At 50.4% G+C, this 20,515-nt stretch overlaps 1 protein-coding gene across 1 annotated transcript; it reads left to right on the forward strand.

The window, feature by feature from the left end:
• The first annotated feature begins 475 nt into the window (after nt 1-475).
• On the forward strand, nt 476-20,435 carry CSF1R (colony stimulating factor 1 receptor). Its single transcript, XM_032124607.1, has 21 exons — nt 476-670; nt 5,350-5,595; nt 6,412-6,696; nt 7,436-7,572; nt 8,249-8,408; nt 9,168-9,357; nt 10,341-10,456; nt 10,711-10,831; nt 11,518-11,708; nt 12,298-12,410; nt 13,838-13,964; nt 14,439-14,543; nt 14,866-14,976; nt 15,140-15,302; nt 15,860-15,960; nt 16,105-16,223; nt 16,975-17,097; nt 17,221-17,332; nt 17,643-17,742; nt 18,328-18,433; nt 18,872-20,435. The coding sequence occupies exons 1-21, from the start codon at nt 622-624 to the stop codon at nt 19,001-19,003; spliced, it is 2,907 nt and encodes a 968-aa protein (XP_031980498.1). The 5' UTR covers nt 476-621; the 3' UTR covers nt 19,004-20,435.
• The last annotated feature ends 80 nt before the right edge of the window (nt 20,436-20,515 follow it).

The raw sequence follows: 20,515 nt of genomic DNA on the forward strand, positions 1-20,515 counted from the left end.
ATCTTCACAGGCCTTTTCCCACCTGCCCTGGGCTGAATTGCCTTTGTGGGCCTCTTGTGAGGGAGTCTGCCATGTTCTGTGAGGGTCCTCAGGTCCCAAAGCCAGCAAGAGCTGCTGGGCCTGAGGTAAATCTTGTCCTGCTGAAGTAAAATGGAGTTCACTGCCAGCAAGTGTGCGGACACTTTGTGTTCCCAAGCAAGACAAAAGTGTGTAAATGTCCCTGGGGACTGGAGTGGCAGAAGCCAGAGAACAGGATTATCCCAAACCCCTGCATGGTGCAGTGGCCCCTGCCAGCCCTGGGGACTGGTCTGGGGCTGGACTGCTCTCTGAGACCTGAGGGGGACCCCCACCAGCAGGGGGACCGTGCAGCAGGGTGTGTGCATGGCTCCACCTCTGCCGTGGGGTTTGTCACTGGTGACGTGACAAAGCATGGCCTGTTTTTTTCCCCCGTTTCAAAAACAAACAAAATAGGGAATTTGTTAACTTGTGGTCAGCTCAGAAAGGAGAAGCTCCCGACAAGGGAGCACTGGGGACGGTGCCCACTAGAAGAGGCACCCACTGCTCGAGAGGATCCTTCAGCTGCATCAGCTCCAGGCTGGGGACACCACGGTCCCTGGGGACATGGGTCCTGCTCTCCTCCTGCTGCTCGCCGCAGCTGGCTTCTGGCATGGTAAGTATACTGACTCCCAAAGCCCCACATCACTCTAGGGGAATTTTAGGATGTGGCGAGGGTTTCCTGGGTGCCTGGTATGAGTGCTCCATTCCTCCTCAGGTGAGGAGGGGTCATGGCCTTGGCGGGACGGGGCTGTGCTGAAGCTGGACTAACAGGCACGCAGCTCCTGGAGGTGGAGGGCAAAGCTGGGCTCACAGCCATGTGTCCCAAAAGGCTGCTATGGGCTGGGATGGTCCCTGTTTCTGGAGGCTGCTGCATGAATTGGACACTGCTGTGAGCACGTTCAAGGATCCTTGGCATGGGTAGGGAGAATGTGTCTGCTCTGTGGCACTGCAGGGAAGAGACACCAGCACTGGAACTCAGTGCAGACTTGGCTGTAGCAGCTTTCTGCAGGTCATCCAGAGCTGGCTGCAATTAGAGAGGGAGGGTAGTGGTGGAAAGAGGGTGTGCTGCTGGTCTGTGTTGGCTCTGGTGCCTGGCTTGCTCTTGGCTGCCTGCAGCCCTGCCAAGGTAAGGCCAAGGAGGATGGAGAGGTGCACTTTAGCATAGGCAGAGCCTTGGCTGTGGGGAGATGGGAGAGGGAAACTTCGCATTCTTTGGATCTGGAGAGGGTTTACAATGAAGGAATGGTTCAGCGGCAACTGTGTCCTGAGGGAAGCTGTCTCCTAAATAACACTTTGCTCAAATGAGGAAGGAGTTGGAGATGTTTGGTCTGTAGGTAAAGGAGTCAGAAAATCAGCTGCATTGGCACCTTCCAAAGGACCTCATGCCCAGCTGGAGTATCTGAGGATTGCTGGATTCTGATGGTGCTGGTACACACACCAGGGCTGTAGAGCCAGGATGTGATTGAAACAGAACTCAGGCAGCCAAGAAGGGAAAGCTGAACACGCCTGCTTTTTGAGGCTGCAGAGATGGCCAGGAGGTGATAACCCACCAACCTCAAAAAAGAGTCACTAAGCCGTTTTTGAGGTTTACAACCAAAGAGGTGGAAACCAGTATTACTAATCTGGCATTTTGAAGTGCTGGGAACCTCTCAGGTCCTGTGTGGCACTTGCCTTAATTTTCCTTTTGAGCATGCTTGGGGGCACAATGAGACTGTGGTGTGAAGTCCTCCCTGGAAGGGGGCAGCCTGTGGGGAAAGCATTCAGCATGGGACAGGTGGGCAGCAAATCCTTCTTGAGCCACTGCAGTGCTCGTGTTTTCAGCCCAGGAAATTTGCATCCCTCTCACTTATTGTTTCACTTCAAGTGACATTTGAAACATGTTGAGCAGAATTTTCTAGTTCTGCTGTGCTGGGAATGGGTTGTGAAGGCTGCAGGGTATTTAATTCCTTCTGGTTTTTAAAGATAATAGGGACTAGGCAAGTCTAATACAGATCCATGAGAGATTGTAACAATAGCTGTCAGGATCTCTCCAAAGGTTCCTTGAGCCACTGGCCAATGCAGGTCTGCAGCTGTGACATCTTCATGAGGCACTGTCTGCCATGTCAGGCTGTAGGACACACATTTGTGTGAGTACCAGCACTGCTGGCCATTTGCAGCACAAAGCTGCATCATGCCAGGGCTCTACAAAGTAACCAACCTCCAGCTGGAGTCAGAGCCTGACTTCCTTCTCCTACCTCTTGGATTGCAAGTGCATCTTCCGTGAGCACCCAGGGCTGATGTAATGTGATTGTTGTGACTTGGGCTCTTGCTGAGGGAGGATAAGGGGCTCAGATCAAGCAGAGGAAATGTTTTAAACCAAATCATCTTGTATCTGTATTCTTGGCCATCTTGAGATGTATTCCTAGGGGTTTTGTTTTCTTACTGTGGGTAAGCTAAACCTCTGAAGTAGAAACCCCAAGCAGAGCTGTGATGAGCACATTTTTCTCTATCCCTGGTCCGCAGATATTGTAGGTGACTCCAGGGAAGGGGTCCTCAGAAATCAAACTTTTCCTTGCTATCATTGAGGGTGGGACAAAGGGAGCTCAGGTCTGGTATGGGTCCTTCTCAGGGCCAGACCTCAGCCTAGTTTTTCCCCAGGATTAACTCAAGATCCTGGGGGCTGGCTTCTGTGGTAAGGATCCTGGGCACTTCTGCCATACCAGCCTTCACTTCTCCTTCCTCACCAAACGCTCAGCAGAGGAAAGCAATGTTTTGGCTGGCATAGGAGAAGCAGGGACAGAGTCTGCAGCTGTAAGGAGAGGTCATGGTTACACAACCCAAGCGTGGTAAAACCTCTGGCCAGCAGTTACTGGCAGTGCTGCGGAAGCTGCTGGAGAGCAGAAGGGAGACATCCTTGGCCTTCGTGCAAGATTGCACAGTGGTCAGCAGGGAGAGAGCGTCCCCCTGCAGCCCTGCTTCCCCATTCTGGAGAAGGACCCACTGCTCTGACTCTTCCCCCAGCACACATGAAGGAGTGGGTGCTTGGGTGACCTCCACCTTGCCTTGTCCCGCATTTAGTGTCTCTGCCTTGTCTGTCCTCACTCCACTCGTGTGGTGGTTGCATTGCTGGTGGGAGTCTCTAGTGACAGCCTGAGGGCTTTTTCATCACCCTTCTGGAGAGCACCTACCCAGCGCCTTTTCTGCCATAGCATCTCAGTCATAACTGTAAGCTGGTGACAACAAAGATAAGATGACTCTTGTTTGTTTTATTTACTTTCCTTGTTCTCCTGCTGCAGCCAAGGACAAGTTACAACATGGTCCTTCCCCAAACAAGTTTGAATACAACTCTGAATCAAAGAGTTTGGCTCCCCATGAAATGGTGCCAAAGCCCTGGATGTGGATTGACAGGCAAAGCAGAGAGTAGGTGAGGGAAAAGGATCCAGTGACAAAGAGTTAAAGCAACAGAAATAACAAGCCCCACTAGAAAGCACAGCTTAGCAAAAAGGGAGGAATTTTTTGCCTCAGATATGTGGAAAACTCAGCTTTTTAAATTGTTCTGTGGTATATTTTTCTCCATTCTGGAAGTAAATGAGGCTTCTCCTCTTTCCATAGTAAGATAAAAGCATCAACCCCCTCCTCCCCCAAAAACCCCAAACAAACAACAACACAACAACAACAACAAACAAAGCAACACAACAGCAACAAAAAACCAGGGAGATAAAATGTCAAATATTCCATGCTCTGAAGATCCTTGTCCTCCGCCTCTCCCCACAGGGCCAGTGAGTTTGATCTAGGCCTTGTCTGAGCTCCCCCATGACAACTGTGTCATTGTTACAACCAGAATGCCCTCCAGGGTCTTGAGTCTCATATTCTCCACCCTTTGTTGCAAGGAGGGAGTCACCAGCCCAAGATGGCTTAAAGGCTGCTCTTTGGGCTCTGATGTGTGCTCTGGGTGGCACAGCCCTGAGCACAGCTGGTAGCACAGGACACACAGCTGTACCTTGGGCATCGCCTTCCTCCCCAAAAGAGCTGTGATCAGGGGTGGATGACGGTGAGGGTGTGCTTCTGCTGGCTGCTACAGGGACAGTGTCCATGGCAGGAGGATCACCGCCTGCAGAGCAGTGAATTGATAAATTGCCCAGGTCCCTTATGCTCAGTATTATTTGAATGAGGATGTGTGTCCCTTTAAGATGTGAGGACGGGTTAGAGACTGGGAAGGAAAGCAGAAGTGGGAGAATAGCCCTGGATAGGGGCTGGAGGGGGGTGCAGAGCCCCTCAAGCACAGATAGCCCTTTGCAATGTGTTTCCTGTCCTCCCTGAGGGCCTGACGTGGGGTGGCTGTACCACTTCTTCCCCAACCCCACAGCACTGATTCATTGTGCACTTCCCCCCACCCTAAATATAGGTGGTGACTCAAAGAACTTGCTGACAGGACAAAATGGGGAAAAAATATTTCCCTCTGACACCAAGGCTGGAGTAGGACCCTGGTTCCCCTTTATTCAGCCAGCAGAGAAGGCATCTTCAAAGTAGAGATGCACCAGAATTCCTGCTGGTTGTGATACCTGTGTCTGCAGGACAGGTGTGTTGTATGAACAGCTGCAGCTATGGGCTTTCATCAGCTGTTCAGCTGTTCCATGCCTCAGTTTCCTCTCCCAAATGGAAATAATGCTGATTCACTTCATAATGTTTTGTTGGTGTCTTCCAGGAGAATGCAGTGTGTCACTCCATGATACACATGAGGAGGTGTCCTTCAGTATCCAGTGCTTGGCAACAAAAAGCCAGTCTTCCCAATGGATATGCACTGACCTCCTGCTCTCCAGGAGCTTCCCAAGTCTGTTCTAGCTCATCACAGCACCAATGCAACAGAGAGCCCCATCCACCAAACTTGGCTTAAACTCCACCAAATGGTGCCGTGGGCTAACCCAGTTCATAGAGCAGGTCCCGCTCTGCCGCAAAAGGAAAACTATTGTAGGAAGAGGCAAAAATCAGCAGGAACAATTTCCAAGCTGGCATTTGCCCCAGTCAGCTCCAGATGATTGTTTTTCCTGTCCCACTGCTCTAGATGTTCAAATGGCAGGGAAGAGGGAAGTGTGGAGGGTGGTGTTTCTTCCCTGAAATTCTTTCCTTGGAGTATAAGGCCGTAGGGGTCTGGTGGGACAGAGAATGGGTGGAGTGGTGTGAGCCAAAACGCCAGTCTGAATCCCAAGCTCAGCCTTTTCCTGATGCTGAGCTACTCCATTCTCAGCAGTGTGAACTCCAGCAGAGAATCTTTAGGGATCATTTTTGCACTCTCACTCTCTCTTTCCCTTGCAGGCTCAGCATCTCCAGTGATCAGCCCTGACCTCCCTGCTCTGGTTGTCAACACGGGTGATCCAGTCCTCTTGCACTGCTCAGGAGAGTCTGAAGTTGCATGGAATAGCAAAAAGAATACATTCAGCAACCACACCATCAGCACGCTCAGTATCCCCAAGGCCACTTACAGGAATACAGGCACCTATAGCTGTGGTTATGTCAACAGCAGTGACAAGGGCACTGCAGCCATCCACCTGTTTGTGCGAGGTAACCCTGCTTCTCCCTTCCCACATCCACTGGCAGAGCAGCCTCCTTCCAGGGAGCACGGCCACTGCACAGGTCCTTTCTGCTGTGCTGTGCTTGTGTGTGTGCTTGGGGAGCAGTGCAGGCTCCTGGTGGGGCAGTGCCTCACCCACAACCACGTGAGTCCACATAAAATGGGGCCCATGACTAAAGCACTGGGCTAAAGTACAGAGCTGCATCTCGTGTATATGTGGATGTCTCCAGGATCTCTCCCTCCTCCCACTGTGGCTTCCCTTCCTGAAAAACCAGGGGTGTAAGTCTGTTCAGTGTTGTAGTGAGCAGTGAGATTTGCAAATCAGAGAACCGTATCAGCAGTACATCAGATAAGGGAGAGAGACACATGAATTACGTCCTCACAACATGACCTGAACCCCAAATATTCTTTTATCCCAGAAGAAGCTATGCTGTGGTAGCTCTACCACTTGACTTCACCCCTTCCTTTGTACCAGAGGTGCTGCCCTGAGCAGGGAAGCTGGAGGCCTCATAAGTGAAACGAGCACCATGGTGAAAAGTTTAATTAGACATGTGCATACTTCTCAGCCTCTCTTATCCCTGGACATTTGTGAGCTGGTTGCTGTGATCCCCTCAAATGTCTTAACTGGAGCTGGGTTTGTCATGTGAGTGTTTGGAGGCTGAGTCAGGCAGGCGCTGAGCAGGGCTGCCCCAGCATCGAACTCCCACTGGGCAGCAATGCCGGAGACTTGCCTTTGCTGGAATGTGTTTCTCAGCTCCAGTGCCTTTTCTGACCCCATTCACAAGCCTATCCTGTCTCCTCCTCAGATCCCAACAACGTGTGGTACACCCCGAATTTCCGGGTCGGGGGGACTGAAGGTGGGAATGTTGATCTTCCCTGTCTCATCACGGCCCCCGAGTACGGATCCAACGTGACTCTGACAATGGATGATGCCTCTCCTCTCCCACCTGGGACCAACTACTCCTTCAGTGCTGAGAAAGGAGTAAGACTGTACAATGTGCAAAGCAAGCATAAAGGTTATTACCGATGCCAAGCACAGATAAATGGAAAAATAAAGAATTCATCAAGAATAAGACTGATTATGGAAGAAGGTAAAGAACTGAGGTTGTTGCTATCCTAAGGGCCACAAATAGCTAAGCTGGCCACAGGAAAAGCTCCTTGCCAGCGGCAGGAAAGACCTTCTGAAGGTTCTGCAGTTTCTAAAGGTTATTTAATGGAGGCCAAATTCCGTCAGCCTCTGGCTAATTGCTTCCTTCAGATGGGTTTCTATGGGTTCAGCAGTCTTCAAATCTTTGCAGACACTGTCACAGACCAGAGAAAAACGTCCACCAATCTCTCCAATGTTCTGCAAGTCCTCGGGCCCCGATGCTCCATCTGTAATCATGGGCAGAAGCTTCTCCTTCCCTTTCAACCCACAGTCCTGACTGCTGTGTTCTCCCCTCCTGTACTGCTTCCCACAGACACATGCTCAAAAGGGAGTGGAGATCACTAGGGAAGGGGAAGGCCGGGAGGAAAGAGGCTAAAGAGGATGGAAAGGAGAAGGTAGAATCATAGAATAGAGTCACAGAATAGTTTGGGTGGGAAGAGACCTTGAAATTCATCTCGTTCCAAACTCACTGCCATGGGCAGGGATGCCACCTGCTAGATCAGGTTGCTCAGGCCCCACCTAACCTGGCCTTGAACACTTCAGGATGGGGCATCCACAACTTCTCTGGGCAACCTGTGCCTCTGCCTCACCTCCGAAGGTAGCCAGCTCCTGGGGAGTCTCCAAAGCACATGGAATCACTGGACAAGCTGACACTGGATCTTTCCTTGCTTGCCTTTGTGCAGTACTGAAGAAACCTGTGTCAGTGATGATGGACCCTGCAGACCACGTGCGAATTGTGGGCGAACCTTTCAAAGTCACCTGCAGAGTGATTGCTCCTTCCCACAAGTATGACATCAGATGGGTGACAGCAGCAAAAGAAGTAAGTTGGGGTGTGGAGCTTTCCAGGAAACTGGGGGACATAGGGTGGTAAGAACTGCCCAGACCCACAGCAAAGCCTTGAACTACCCAACCAATGAGCTATTCAAGCTGTAGAAATTTGAATATCCTTTCTTTGGGATGACACAGGATTAAGAAACACCTGCCTATTGTCAGAATCGTGCTGTGAGAGAGGAGACTATATTGTTTCACCTCAGTTTATTGGACAAGAGCCACAGTACCTATTAAAGCAGCATTTCGCCACCCATCCCTGCCAGGGCTTATAAAGCAGCAAACATTTTCAGGACAGAGCTCTCCAGAGAAAAGATATGTGTGAAGAAAAGGAATACATCTCAAAATCTTTGTGATGCTGACTTCTAACTGCCAGATGGTTAGATGAGGTTTGCTAGAAGTCCTTATTATAACTGGTGCCTTTATTAAGGAATTGAAACAACACACAAGGTATGTTTGGATCACACAGTGTAAGGTCAAGTTGCAGTCAGAAGGCTGACAATAGCTATAACCTCACTGCTGTGGAATATCTGCCCTGGATACTCGGGTTTAGTATGACTCTGGGTCTCCTCACAGGTTGTTCTCAGTGATGAGCTCTCTAGCCCAGAGCAGGAGAGGTGTGTTTGCTCTGCCCTTTCAATGTGTGCTGTTCCCTCTCTGCCTGACAGGTCACGAGAACTAGAAAGATTGACTTCGAAAATGATAACTACATCATCAATGACACCCTGTTCGTTGAAGCCGTGACCGTGGAAGACAGTGGGAAATACATCTGTATAGCCAACAATACAGTAGGATTCAGGAATGCCTCAACAATGCTTCAGGTAGTAGGTGAGTGCTTCCCCAAAAGACCAGGAAGGCTGAATCATGTGTAGCCTTGAGTATTTGCTGCTTCTGCCTCCATTCTCTTCCTAGATTTGTTGTTGAAAACACAATTCTCACTTGTGCCTGAGGGCTCACATGAGAACTATGGAGCTGCTAGAAAAGGAACTGGTTTTCCCTTCATATCTTGAGGGCCCAGAGGACATGTTTTAGAAGGAAGGGCAAGCCACATGAGCAAAGTATGGATCTTCATCTCTTCCAGTCACAGATTCACATAAGGGGCTTCAGGTCTATTACACACTTGTTTGTATCTCAAGATGGAAAATTCATCCTCACAGCTCACAGGCTGGAGTTTGCTGATGATACAAAGCTGCTGCATACCACAGCTCAGAAAGAAGGCTCAGTCTGAGTTGTTTCCAGCTGAGAAGCCAGGATTTTAGCTAAAGCATAACTGTCTTTTATAAACAATTAAGAGATACTGTTTTAGCCTCATCACTTCTTAGGATACAGCATGTAAAACCTCTTTCCCTGTGAGACTTCACTAAGATTTTCTAGCCCTCCTCAGGCAGTGTAGTCCAAGGTGCCATGACAAAGAAGTCATTTAAAAGTATTCCTTTGGCAACATATCTGTGTAATATTTCATTCCCTCCTGCAGTCTCCCAGATGGGGCTGCTCTTTCCAATAATGATCCCTTTATGGAGATGGCATAAGCTTATTCCAGGTCTCTGGACACGCCTGCTGACGGTCGTGCTCTCCTCCATCCTGCAGAGAGAGGTTACGTGCACCTGATCCCAGGGCAAGCCACCAGCCAGGAGGTTGCTCTGGGCGAGAGTCTGAAGCTGCAGGTCCACATTAAGGCTTACCCAAAACTTCTCCAGTGGGTCTGGGAGCACACGAATCCCTTGAAGAACTCTAAATCCACCATATTCAAGGGCCAAATGATCTCTGGAAACAACTGGTACGTGCTCTTTGTCTTCTATACTGGCTATGACATGTTTCCAAGAGAGCTTTCCTTGAGACAGGCAGGCCCCATTCTACAGAAAACTCTCTGGTTTTAAAGAGGGAAACTGTTCTGCATTTCTATCTTCTCTTTCCAGTATTGTTAGCAAACCACAGTATAATCAGATCAAGGGGGACACCACCCTTCTCTAACTTGGCAGCCTTCTCTTTAGACAGCCTTGTGGAAGTTAGTATCACATTTGTGATCTGGTTGTTCAAGTCTGCACTCTCCTTGCCAGAAGAAATTTCAGGAGTGGACGAACAGTACAAAAAACTTAATTCCCTCACTGCTCTGAGGTTGAGAGAGTGTGCACTGAGAGGCACTGAGAGCGCCACGCCAAGAGAAGTCACAAACATTGTTATGTGAATATAACCTAACAGAGGGCACAGGTGTGCTCTTCCAAAGCCTACAGCCAGCTGAGACCAAGAGGAGACTGAAAGAAAAACATTCCATTTGTTGGGGTGTTTGGCAATTCCCCTTTCATTTTCTTAGAAACAAAAAACAATCTACAAGAGGAACTGTGCCACTTGGCAAAAATTATGGCTTTAGGGTGAACTTCTTGCACTGGGGGTTGAGAAATGGGCAGGGGGCAGAGGGGAGGGGCTACTAGGGAGCACATCTTCATGGAGTAACTCATTCTGCCAAAGGCAGAAGAACCAGCATCCCCTTATCCTTGAAAGGTAATGATTTACATGTTAAATTATTTCTGAGCATTCACCCACCTGTAGCCTTTCAGAAGTGCTGAAGTGCACTTGGTGGCAAAAGGTGTTTCCTCTAAGGAAGATTGGTCCCTCCCTGCTTCCCCTGAAGAAGCAACTAGCAGGCTCCCTGAGGGGCTGGGATTAGTGCTGGAACTGTTCACTGCTCCAGAGCACAGGAAGCAGCAGAATCTCACTGAGCAAGGCCTGTGTGTTCTTCACAGTGTTTCTCTCTGTGAGCAGGTACAACAGCACACTCTTCCTGAACCGCCTGAAGGAAGGAGAGGGAGGGTTCTACACGTTTCATGCCCTCAACAATGTGACCAATGAATCGGTTACATTCAGTATCTCTCTGAAATGTAAGTGCTTGCCCATTCTTTCACCCTGCTTGCCCCTGGGGCTGCTTCCCAGCTAGAAAAAAAAGTTGGTTGGGGTACCAGGCTGTTTCCAGCTCAGCACCCACAGGACACACAGACCCAGCCTAAACCTGCCTGTGTTTAGCACAGGGGCTCCTTCTGGTTTATTGTTGCACACATGGAAAGTAAACCAGAGCATGGGGGATGTGCTCCTCCTCTGGTCACAGCATTCACTTTTTATGTGACTTCCCCAACAGCTTCTCCAAGGGTCTGCAAAATCAAAGTGCCAGCCAATGACTCCAGCATCCTTCAGTGCATGGCCATCGGGTACCCTGCCCCACGCATCGAGTGGTACCAGTGCCCCGTTCACTCGGAGAGGTGAGAACTGCCCGAGAGGTGAGAACTGACTGAGCACCTCCGAGCTGTGCCCCTGCCCTTGCTGTGCTGGCATTCGCTGAGCGTGGGCTCCCGGGCAGGCCATACAGCAGAGCCTGTCCAGTAACAGCAACAGGGATGTTGTTCTGCTGAAAAAGAGGTTCCTGGGGACTGCCTGCGAAGAGGGACCACTTTCTATTCCTAAAGTCCTGAGGTTGAAGAGATCATCCACCTGTGATTCATGTTCTCCCCATGCTTTTCTGAGGAACACGTGGATCCCTTGGAGAAATGCCCTGGTGTATGTTGCTGTAGAGGTATATCCTGGCTGGCCCAGTCATCTTTCTGGGACCTCCACAGGTCTGAGGCTCTGCAGAGCACAGGTTAACTGAGCTACAGTCATGGGAAGCAACTGCAGCTGCCTGGACAGGGCTGTTGTGTCTCAGGACCAGCCCCACTGAAGGGACTGATGGCAGAACACTGCTGAGCCACATAAAGGCAGTCAGGGCTCTGTCTGTGCAGGGCCGTGGTGTTCAGGGAGACATCTTTAACTGGGCAGAGAGTAACACACCTCACAGAGCTGCAACCCTAATTCCCTGTGTCTCCTCTGTAGTGTGACACAGGCACCCACTCAGCTGTGAGCTGCTGTGCTGCAGAGGAGCACTCATTGCCTCCTCTTGCCATCCCTGCAGGTACAGTGAGGACTACAGACTGATACGGAATGACTCCAGACCCCAGGTGGTGAATATGTTGCCCTTCCAAGAGATGGAGGTGGAGAGCACCATCCTCTTCCAGGAGCTGGGTGACAATTTCACCTTCTGCTGCATGGCCATTAACGGGGAAGGGAACACCTCTGACATGTTTCACTCACTCACCATCACCAGTAAGATAAAAACCGACAGAGTTGGCAGAGTGGGGGAGAATTTGGGGACTTTGGGGTTGCGTTCTATATGTATATCCCCACTGTCTTGCAAGAGAGCTGGTACAGATTCCACAAGCCCTTTATCCTCACAGGTGTGAGGCTTTGGCATTCACCAGTCCTAGGAGCCATGTGGGAATTTCTGGCTGGGTTATAGCCTGGGGCCAAAGGCTGAGCCACACCACGAACATCTCATAACTGCAGGGCTCAGCTCCAGGGCACGGTGCATCCAGCAGTTTCTCAGCCCACCAAAGTACAGGGGCTGCATCTTTTGGTGGGCCTGTTCTTGCTGCACAGATCTTGGTCACCAGTTTGTCTGAGCTGCACCTGGTGCTGGTTGTGTCGAAATTGGGGTGCATGAGGGGAACCATTGCAGCCTTGAGTTTGGCATCAAGAACTTCCCTCAGCTCGCAGCAGCTCCCAAAAGGGTATCCTGAGGGCAGTGTTGCATACAGGGGAAGCTGAAGTGAATAGCTGGGCAAAATGCTCCCAGAGCTGGGATTGAAATAAGGATGTTTACTGATTCTCTGGGTTTTTTTTTTCCCTCTTCCAGGGAGTGTCATGGCCCTTCCAAACAAGCTCTTCAGCCCTGTTCTGTCCACCTGCATAGGTGCATTGGTGCTGCTGCTCCTCCTACTCCTCCTCCTGCTCTACAAGTACAACCAGGTCAGACTCCCTGTTGCAGGGCAAGGGCTGCAAGGGCTGCCTGGTCTCAGAGGCCACACAGCCTCTGCTGTCAGCCAGGGCAGGGACCATTCAGCTTGGAGGTACCAGGCAAGCTGCCTCCTTCACCTCCCCTGCCTCTCAGCTTCCCCCTGGAGTTTCCTGCTGCAGGGCAAAGCTCATGCACCCAACCCAGTGTATTAATATCTCTCCTGCCCTGGTCCTTCAGTCTGGTAGCCCAGAGGTCAGTGTGGTTATTGTTTGGTGTCAGACAAAGGTGCTCACTCTGCGCTGTCAATTGCAGCTGGTTTTGCTCTGGTCCCATGAATCTATGGACTGAATTAAGGGAGAAAAAAAAGTGGTTTGCAGTTTGCATCTACTTTTTGTTCTCCTCGCTGCTTTATAATAAACTGGTTTTATGGGGAAACAGGATGATGTTAGAAGAAGTTTGTTTCCAGGAAGACTTGGTCACTATTTTTATATAAGAACTTGCCCCATTTTCTCTGCAAGGCTCATTTCCAGCATTTGGAATCCTTCTCTGTTTTTTCCACAAACTGAACCAATCAGTAGCCACCTCTGCTTCATCAGTGGGTGAAAATCTGGTTTTCATCTCTCCCTTTTGGCACCCTTCCTTTGACAGCCTATCAAGGCTGAAAATTTTGCAGCAAAGTTCTGGTGCTGGTTGTCAGAAGATCCATCAGAGCCCTCTCTCAGACAAGCACCTACAGCTTAGCAGGCAGAGCTGCCTTTGGACAGTGGTCGAGAGACACAGAAAGATAGATCAATGTGTAAGCACAAATGTGAAGCAAATAGCTTTTTGGAAGGGCGTGCAAGCCCCAGAGAAGCAGGACATGGCTATAAACAACATGGTTACCTATCTCAGACAAGTACCAGCCTTCTCTGCTCAAAGACTCCTGCACTGCTTCTCTGCCTTGCCTGGTTACTTCTGCCATGACATTCTTGGAAAAGAGAAATTCTTACTTCTCTTTCTCCTTTTTTATTTTACCCCTGTAAGGGAAGTGGGGCAGACCAGCTCCACTGTTCTGCTGTGCTCAGCAGCCAGAGGACCGAGGAAGGAGACACAGTGGGGACACCTCCCTCCAGCACCAGCTGGGCACTGTCAGCCACTGCTCTGGTGGGACGTGCTGCATCTCCCAGCTCTGCCATCCCAAATGATGGCAACAGGCTGCTTCTAGTGGCAAGAGAGCCTCCCTCAGTCATAGGGGATGACTTGGGGGGACTTCATAACTGCAAAGAGACCAGGCTGTCCAGAAAAAGCCTCTCTCACTCAGTCCAGGTTGAAAAGATACTTGATGGGCTGAAGTCTGTATCTTCCCTCTGTGCCTGCAGAGTGAGCTTGAGTGGATGCTGGGGCTGAAGAACCCTCCCAACTTGGGGAACACTGAATAACTGGAGTCTCTTCCTTACAGAAACCCAAGTACCAGGTGCGGTGGAAGATCATTGAGGCCTGTGAAGGCAATAACTACATCTTTATCGATCCCACTCAGCTGCCGTACAATGAAAAATGGGAGTTTCCCAGGAATAACCTCCAGTTTGGTAAGAAACCTTCCCTGCTTCTTGCCTGGTGGCATGAAGCTCATCACAGAGCTGAAACGCTCCAAGGGTCAGAGCCAAAGCTCTGGGCAATATCCAAAACTACACCCAGACATTCTGGCAGCATCCTAAACCAGGCCTTGCTGCCCCCTTCCACACAGGGTGGCAAGTGGTAGGGTGTAGGCTCCCTCCCTCCTCCTTTGCTCCAAGGAAGGCTGCAGGGATCATGTCCCTCCTCTTGCATGTGGAGTCATTCCTAAGGCACAGAGCTGGTGAGGCGAAGTTTGGAGATGGCCTCTTACTCACCATCTTTGCTCACAGTAGAGTTTCCCACAGATGTTTGCCAGCTCCTGACTAAGGGATATGTCATCTTGTGTGAGCCCAGCAGGAATCCCCATCCTCAAGACTGCATGTAGGACAACTGCTCAGTCTTTTTCTATAACATATCTTAAAAGCCCTTTTTTCTTCTCTCTGCAGGAAAAACTCTTGGAGCAGGAGCCTTTGGAAAAGTGGTAGAAGCCACAGCTTTTGGGCTGGGCAAAGAAGATTCAGTGCTCAAAGTGGCTGTGAAGATGCTAAAGTGTAAGCACAGAGCAACTTGCAAGGGCTGAAATCCTCCATCTGGGCAGGATGTAGTGTGTGTTCAACACATGTTGGTGCTCCCAGGCTGCCACAGCTATGTTTTAAAGATGTTTCTATGCCAAGTACCAGGTGCTGGAATCACATTACTGTCGTTTTTGTGGGCAGGGGAGGCCAGAGGCACAGTTAGAGGATGCAGTTTTCACTCGAAGTGTGTCTCCTCCTTTTGTTCCATAACTCTGTCAACATCTTTCTCTGTCCTCTCCCTTAATCTCCTCCTTGTCCCTCCCTCACTCCTTCACACAATCCTTCTCTCACCTTGCAGCATCAGCAGACACGGACGAGCAGGAGGCTCTCATGTCTGAGCTGAAGATCATGAGTCACTTGGGACACCACGAGAACATTGTTAACCTGCTGGGGGCATGTACCTGTGGAGGTAGGATCCCCCAGCCCTGCTGCCCCCCCAGACCCCTGCCATGGCCCCTCCTCTGAGGCGCAGCGTGAGCTGTGTGGATTCTGCTGCCCTCCCAGGGAAAGCAATCCCAGGACAGGTCACAGTAACATCGCTCCTTAATGAACCCTTTCTGCTGCTCTGCCAGGCCCAATCCTTGTCATCACCGAGTACTGTCGCTATGGAGACCTGCTGAATTTCCTGAGGAAGAAGGCTGAATCCATAATTATCCAGGATTCTGCCCTGGACACCTCTTTAGACAGTGCTGCTGATTACAAAAACATTGAGCTAGAGAAAAAATACATCCGCAGGTAGGAGCAGAGCTCAGGTGGCTGCAGGGCTGAGCAATGCTGGGCCTGGGTACTCGTTGGGAGAAGCATGCAGAGCACTGTGCTGGGGAGAGATCAAGGTCAAAGGTCTGGGGACTGGCAGGATGCCAGGATGTAAAAGCCACTGGGGTTGTATGTGTTTAGAGCTGGTTATAGTTGCAAGTTTTTCGAAGACTTTGACAGCAGTCATTGAATATCCCGCAATAAATCCAGGTTTCAGCCCAGTCTGTCCTTCCACAATTCAGAACCAAAACTTTAGCTTCCTGCACTATTGGGCACATGGGTTTTCTAGGATGAAGCTGACTGCTCCCCATCAGCCAAGAACTTAAAAAAAGGGGAGCAGTCCTTGGAGCCCCATAACACAGGGGGCCCAGGTCCCCTTTCTGAATCAGCTTCCACATTACCTTTGCCTTTAAGCCTTTAAGTCACATTCTGCAGGCAGGGATGTGGTTTCTCCTCTTGGTGGAGATGGAGCAGGGCAGAAGGTACTGCTGGAGGGTTCTAACAGTCTGCCCCCCTCTCTGGTGCTTCTCACTCAGTGACAGTGGCTTCTCAAGCCAGGGTTTGGAAACATATGTTGAAATGAGGCCTGTGCCATCATCATCATCTTCAGCAGCATCAGATTCTGCGCAAGCCAGGGGTGAGTCAAAGGCTTATTTCTGGGATTTCATGATTTCTTTCTTTTGGCCATCCTGTCTGGTTTAGCTCTGGGAATCACAGCACACCACAGTTTGTGTTACTCGCCAGCTTTGCAGCAAGTCTAAATCTCTGCTTTGAATTTCAGGGAGAAGCTCAGAGGAAGAAGATGAAGCCAGGGAGGATCTCCGTCCCCTCAATCTCTCTGACCTGCTACAGTTCTCCAGCCAGGTGGCCCAGGGCATGGCATTCCTCGCATCAAAGAACGTGAGTGCCAAGAGAACCACTGCCCCCAGCACACCACGTGGGAAACACCAGTCCAGCCAAGCAGGAGCCACCCATCCTGGCTGCAGAAGGCTTGGGATGTCTTTGGATGGGGTAGCCAAGCTCAAGCAAGCTGCTGCTGGAAATGGGCCTCTCTGCTCTGTCTGTTGGGTCCAGACAGGCTGGGCCCTGGTGTCTGGTGTTCCTGTCAGAGCCTTTGTCTTCCACGGCCGTCATGGCAGGGCAGTGTTACAGAGGGAACCCAGGGCTGTGCTTCATGCTGGTCTCAACATTTTCTCCCCTGCTTTTACACGAGGTCAGGAACCTTGTTGTGAAGCTTTCTCGCTTTGGCAGCGTCCCTGCTGCCCCAGGGACAAGGAACTGAAAGTGGCCGTTGAGCTGTCTGCCAGAGCTGGCTCAGGGTGTCAGTCACACTGTGTCTGTTTCAGAGATGAGGACACAGTGTCAACAGCCCAAGCTTCTGAGCCTCCTCCTGTGGGGAAGATGACAGCCCCGTGAGTGATTAAAGGAGGGGGCATGAAATGTCGCAGTGTCTTAACACCACAAATGAAGTGCTTGAAAAAGAGCCCGTGGCTTGTACATGACCTGGTGCCTCAGACAGGGGCTCTTCAAGCAGTACATGTTTCCCTTGCCCCTACAAGCATTGTTTTGGTGGCAGGCCTGGGCTGTAGGGAATTTTTTGGGACTGCTGGGGGCCAGTGGCTGGGTCTCAGTTGTGCTCTCTTCTCCCCAGTGCATCCACCGTGACTTAGCAGCCAGGAACGTGCTCATATCAGATGGACGTGTAGCCAAGATCTGTGACTTTGGCCTGGCCCGGGACATCATGAATGACTCCAATTATGTTGTGAAAGGCAATGTAAGTAATTAAAATGGGCACAAGAGAAGGTACAAGGGTAGGGGGGCTGGAGCATGAAGGACAGACAGGGTGTAGCATAAGCTGCCAGTGTGTCCCAGTCTGCAGGACTCTCTGCTCTTCCAGGCTCGCCTGCCCGTGAAATGGATGGCCCCAGAGAGCATCTTTGACTGCATTTACACAGTGCAGAGTGATGTGTGGTCTTATGGCATCCTGCTCTGGGAGATCTTCTCCCTTGGTAAGAAAGACGCGAGCTTGCAAACCTCTTTTGTTTTCCATGGCTCACTACTGGCCTAATGTGTCTGCAGAAAAAATTCCCAAGAAAGGAGGAAGGCTGACCAAAATCTAGGTTTATCAGGGCTATAAAACACTGTGTTGTGTTTTCAGAGGGAGCATTTAAGATGAAGAATCCCACATCATTTTCTCTAACTCAGCTCCCTGGGTAACAGTGGCTCAGGCAATGCTCCAGGCTGCCTCTTCCCACCCTCAAGGCTGGAGTATTGAACACTGTGGTCTGAGAGCCACCTCTGCTTCTGTTCCTGTCGCAGGGAAGAGCCCGTATCCTGGCATGGTGGTGAACAGCAAGTTCTACAGCATGGTGAAGCAGGGGTACCAGATGGCCAGGCCTGACTTCGCTCCCTTGGAAATGTGAGTGGATGTGCTGAGATTCACACAGCAGCGACCGCGTGGCTGGAGCTGCCTCATGGCAACAGGCAGGGACACGGCACAGGGACCTTGTCCACAGCTCTGCCTGCTGTTCCCAAGTGTCTGCCTTGGGGTTAAGGCTGGATCCTACCAGGCTGCTCCTTGCTCCTGTAGGAAAACAAGCCCTGGGGCAGTCTATCCACTATCTCCTCTTTATGGGCAGGAGGATGAGAGCACTCACATTACATGTCTACATTCCTGAACTTGGTGGGGTTTTCTTCTCTATTTCGTTAGCTACTTTTGGCTCTATGATTATGAGAAGACAAGCCTGAGTAGGCTAGAGGAGGGTAATGAGTGTAAGCCTGAAGTCTTGGTGGCAAGCTCCTTGTTGATTAGTTTGCTCCATCCACTCCAGTGGTCACCACTCCCTGGAGCAGTGCACATGCACTCAGCATGGGTTCTACGGAGGAAGACAAGGGACTGCTCAGTACTGTGTCCCTGACATACAGAGTGCTGCAGGGAAGAGCCTGGGGTTGCAGACCCTCCAGCAGCACCATGCAACCAGCTTGTCCCTGTCTGGCCCTGCAGGTACAGCATCATGCAGGCGTGCTGGAGCCTGGAGCCCACACGGAGACCCACCTTCGACCAGATAGGCTGCTTCATCCAGAAAGAGCTGGAGGTGCATAAGGAGCGGGTGAGGACCTCTGGAGAGGAGAAGGGGGAGGACATGAACACAGCTTCTGAACAAGTTTTGTGTCATATCCCTTACCATTAGCTGATGGGAGCAGTGTAGTGTTGGTGCAAAGTGCAGAGAGGCATCCAGCTGAAGGGCTGACTCCCCACCATGACCAGAGAGGGCTGGACAAAGCAGTGACAGGCAGCGATATACTACCAGCACAGCACCCTGCCCCATGGCCCTGGACTTGCTGTGCATCCCCTCAGGACTAGCTGTCCACCAAAGCATAGGCATGAGCCTGCCCTGCCTGTTAGTCACACCCTGTGGGCACAGCAAAGGGTGGTAATGTGGAGTGAACACATCCCCAGCTGGTCACCTGCACGGCAACAGGGGTCATACACCATCAAAGGGACCAAAACACACTCAGGGTGTTGTGTTTCTTCCTTTTCCTTCAAGGACTACACCAACCTCCCTTCCAGTGCTGAGGAAGACAGTGGCTGCGACACCTCCGGCTGCTGTGAGGAGTCCTGCGAGCAAGAGGAGAGTGGGCAGCCCCTCCTCAAGGGCAACAACTACCAGTTCTGTTAGATGGGACCTTCACCCTGGGGTTGATCCTTGTCCTGGCTCCACAGAGCTCACCCTAGGACACAGACACCTTCCGCTTTGGCCTTCTCTGTGCTTTCTGAAGTGTGGGTGTTGCCAACTCTCTCACCAGAAGGAGAGCAAAGGAGTCACCGTGGGGTCCCTGAAGTCTTATCTCACACATAGCATAGAGCTGTCAGGATAGTAACAGGCTCCATCTCTACAAGGTACACAGAGATCCCCAGCACCTGCCTCCCCATGCCCCAGAGAAGGCTGTGGGAGTTTGGGTTTTGAGTTTTTTAAAAAATACTAATCACAGCCAAGTAAGACAGTTCCAAGTGTCACTCACATTACATTACATTACTGAACCCTTGTGTTTTATAAGCACATCTTGAAATAGGTCTTGGCACTGGAACTACTCCACACACTCTTTCGTGGTGGTCCTGCTCTCTTCCCTTTGTCAGTCTGACCCTGGACATTGCAGTGTGTTTAGATATAGGTAAAGCTTCTACATAGCATTAAATATGCATTAACCCCTACACTTCCTCGTGCAACCCACTTCTCTGCAGCTGATGCACCTGCAGGGAGTGTTTGGATGAAGTGAGCCACAGAGCCAACCCCAGGGTTATGTGAACTTGTGGCCCAGTAATGGGACAGAGGGACAGTACTTTCTCAGGTAAAATACAGCAGAAACCAGTGCTCTGCCATGAGAACACTGAACACAACCCCAATCCAGGAAAGAATGGCAGCTTAAAGAGGTCTGGAAATGATCAGTATTACACATATCCTACAGAACTTCTGAGTTACTGAACATGTAGCAATCACTGCCTTTGTCACTATTACAGACTTGTACTAAATTTCCCAAATGTACTTTTATTAGTACAACTGAGGTGATTTTTTTCATAAGCTAGGGCCTAATGCCCTTCAACTTTTCTCAGCTAGCTCTTGCTCAGGTTTACTACTGCCCTGGCCATCCAGTCCTGTGTACCTACCAGAAGTAGCTAAAGAACCTTCTTAGCTTCACCTGACTCGGTGGGTAAAAGATCTCCATTCCAGGTACAGGCAAACTGCAACTGACAGGGCTCAGGCAAACTACAGCTGCACCACAGGTGGCCTTTGTCACACTCTGAGCAATTACACTGTGGGCCATTTCTGATCCTTTTAAACCTGGTTTTATGCTAACACCAAGTGATTCATTCCTCCTTACTAAATGAGAAGCTAACGTAACTCTTATCTGTCAGCATTATAAAAAATAAAATGTTTAACAAAATGAGTCTCTTCCAGGGCTCTAAGGACTGTTCTCAGAGGGGAAGAGCTCAGAGCATGGGTGATGCACTGGCCTACCCACTCACCCTGCAACTCTGTTCCTCAGTACCAGTTCTCAAAACCGCTCATTCTTGTGAAAAACTTATTAAAAGCAAGGTTTTAAAGCTCTGAAGTAGATCCTGTGCATGGATATAATGGAATGTAATTTCAGTTGTGATGATGGGACACCTGACAAGTCACCATGTGGCACAT

Source organism: Corvus moneduloides, chromosome 15 (genome assembly GCF_009650955.1).
Source record: "Corvus moneduloides isolate bCorMon1 chromosome 15, bCorMon1.pri, whole genome shotgun sequence".
Taxonomy (NCBI): Eukaryota; Metazoa; Chordata; class Aves; order Passeriformes; family Corvidae; genus Corvus; species Corvus moneduloides.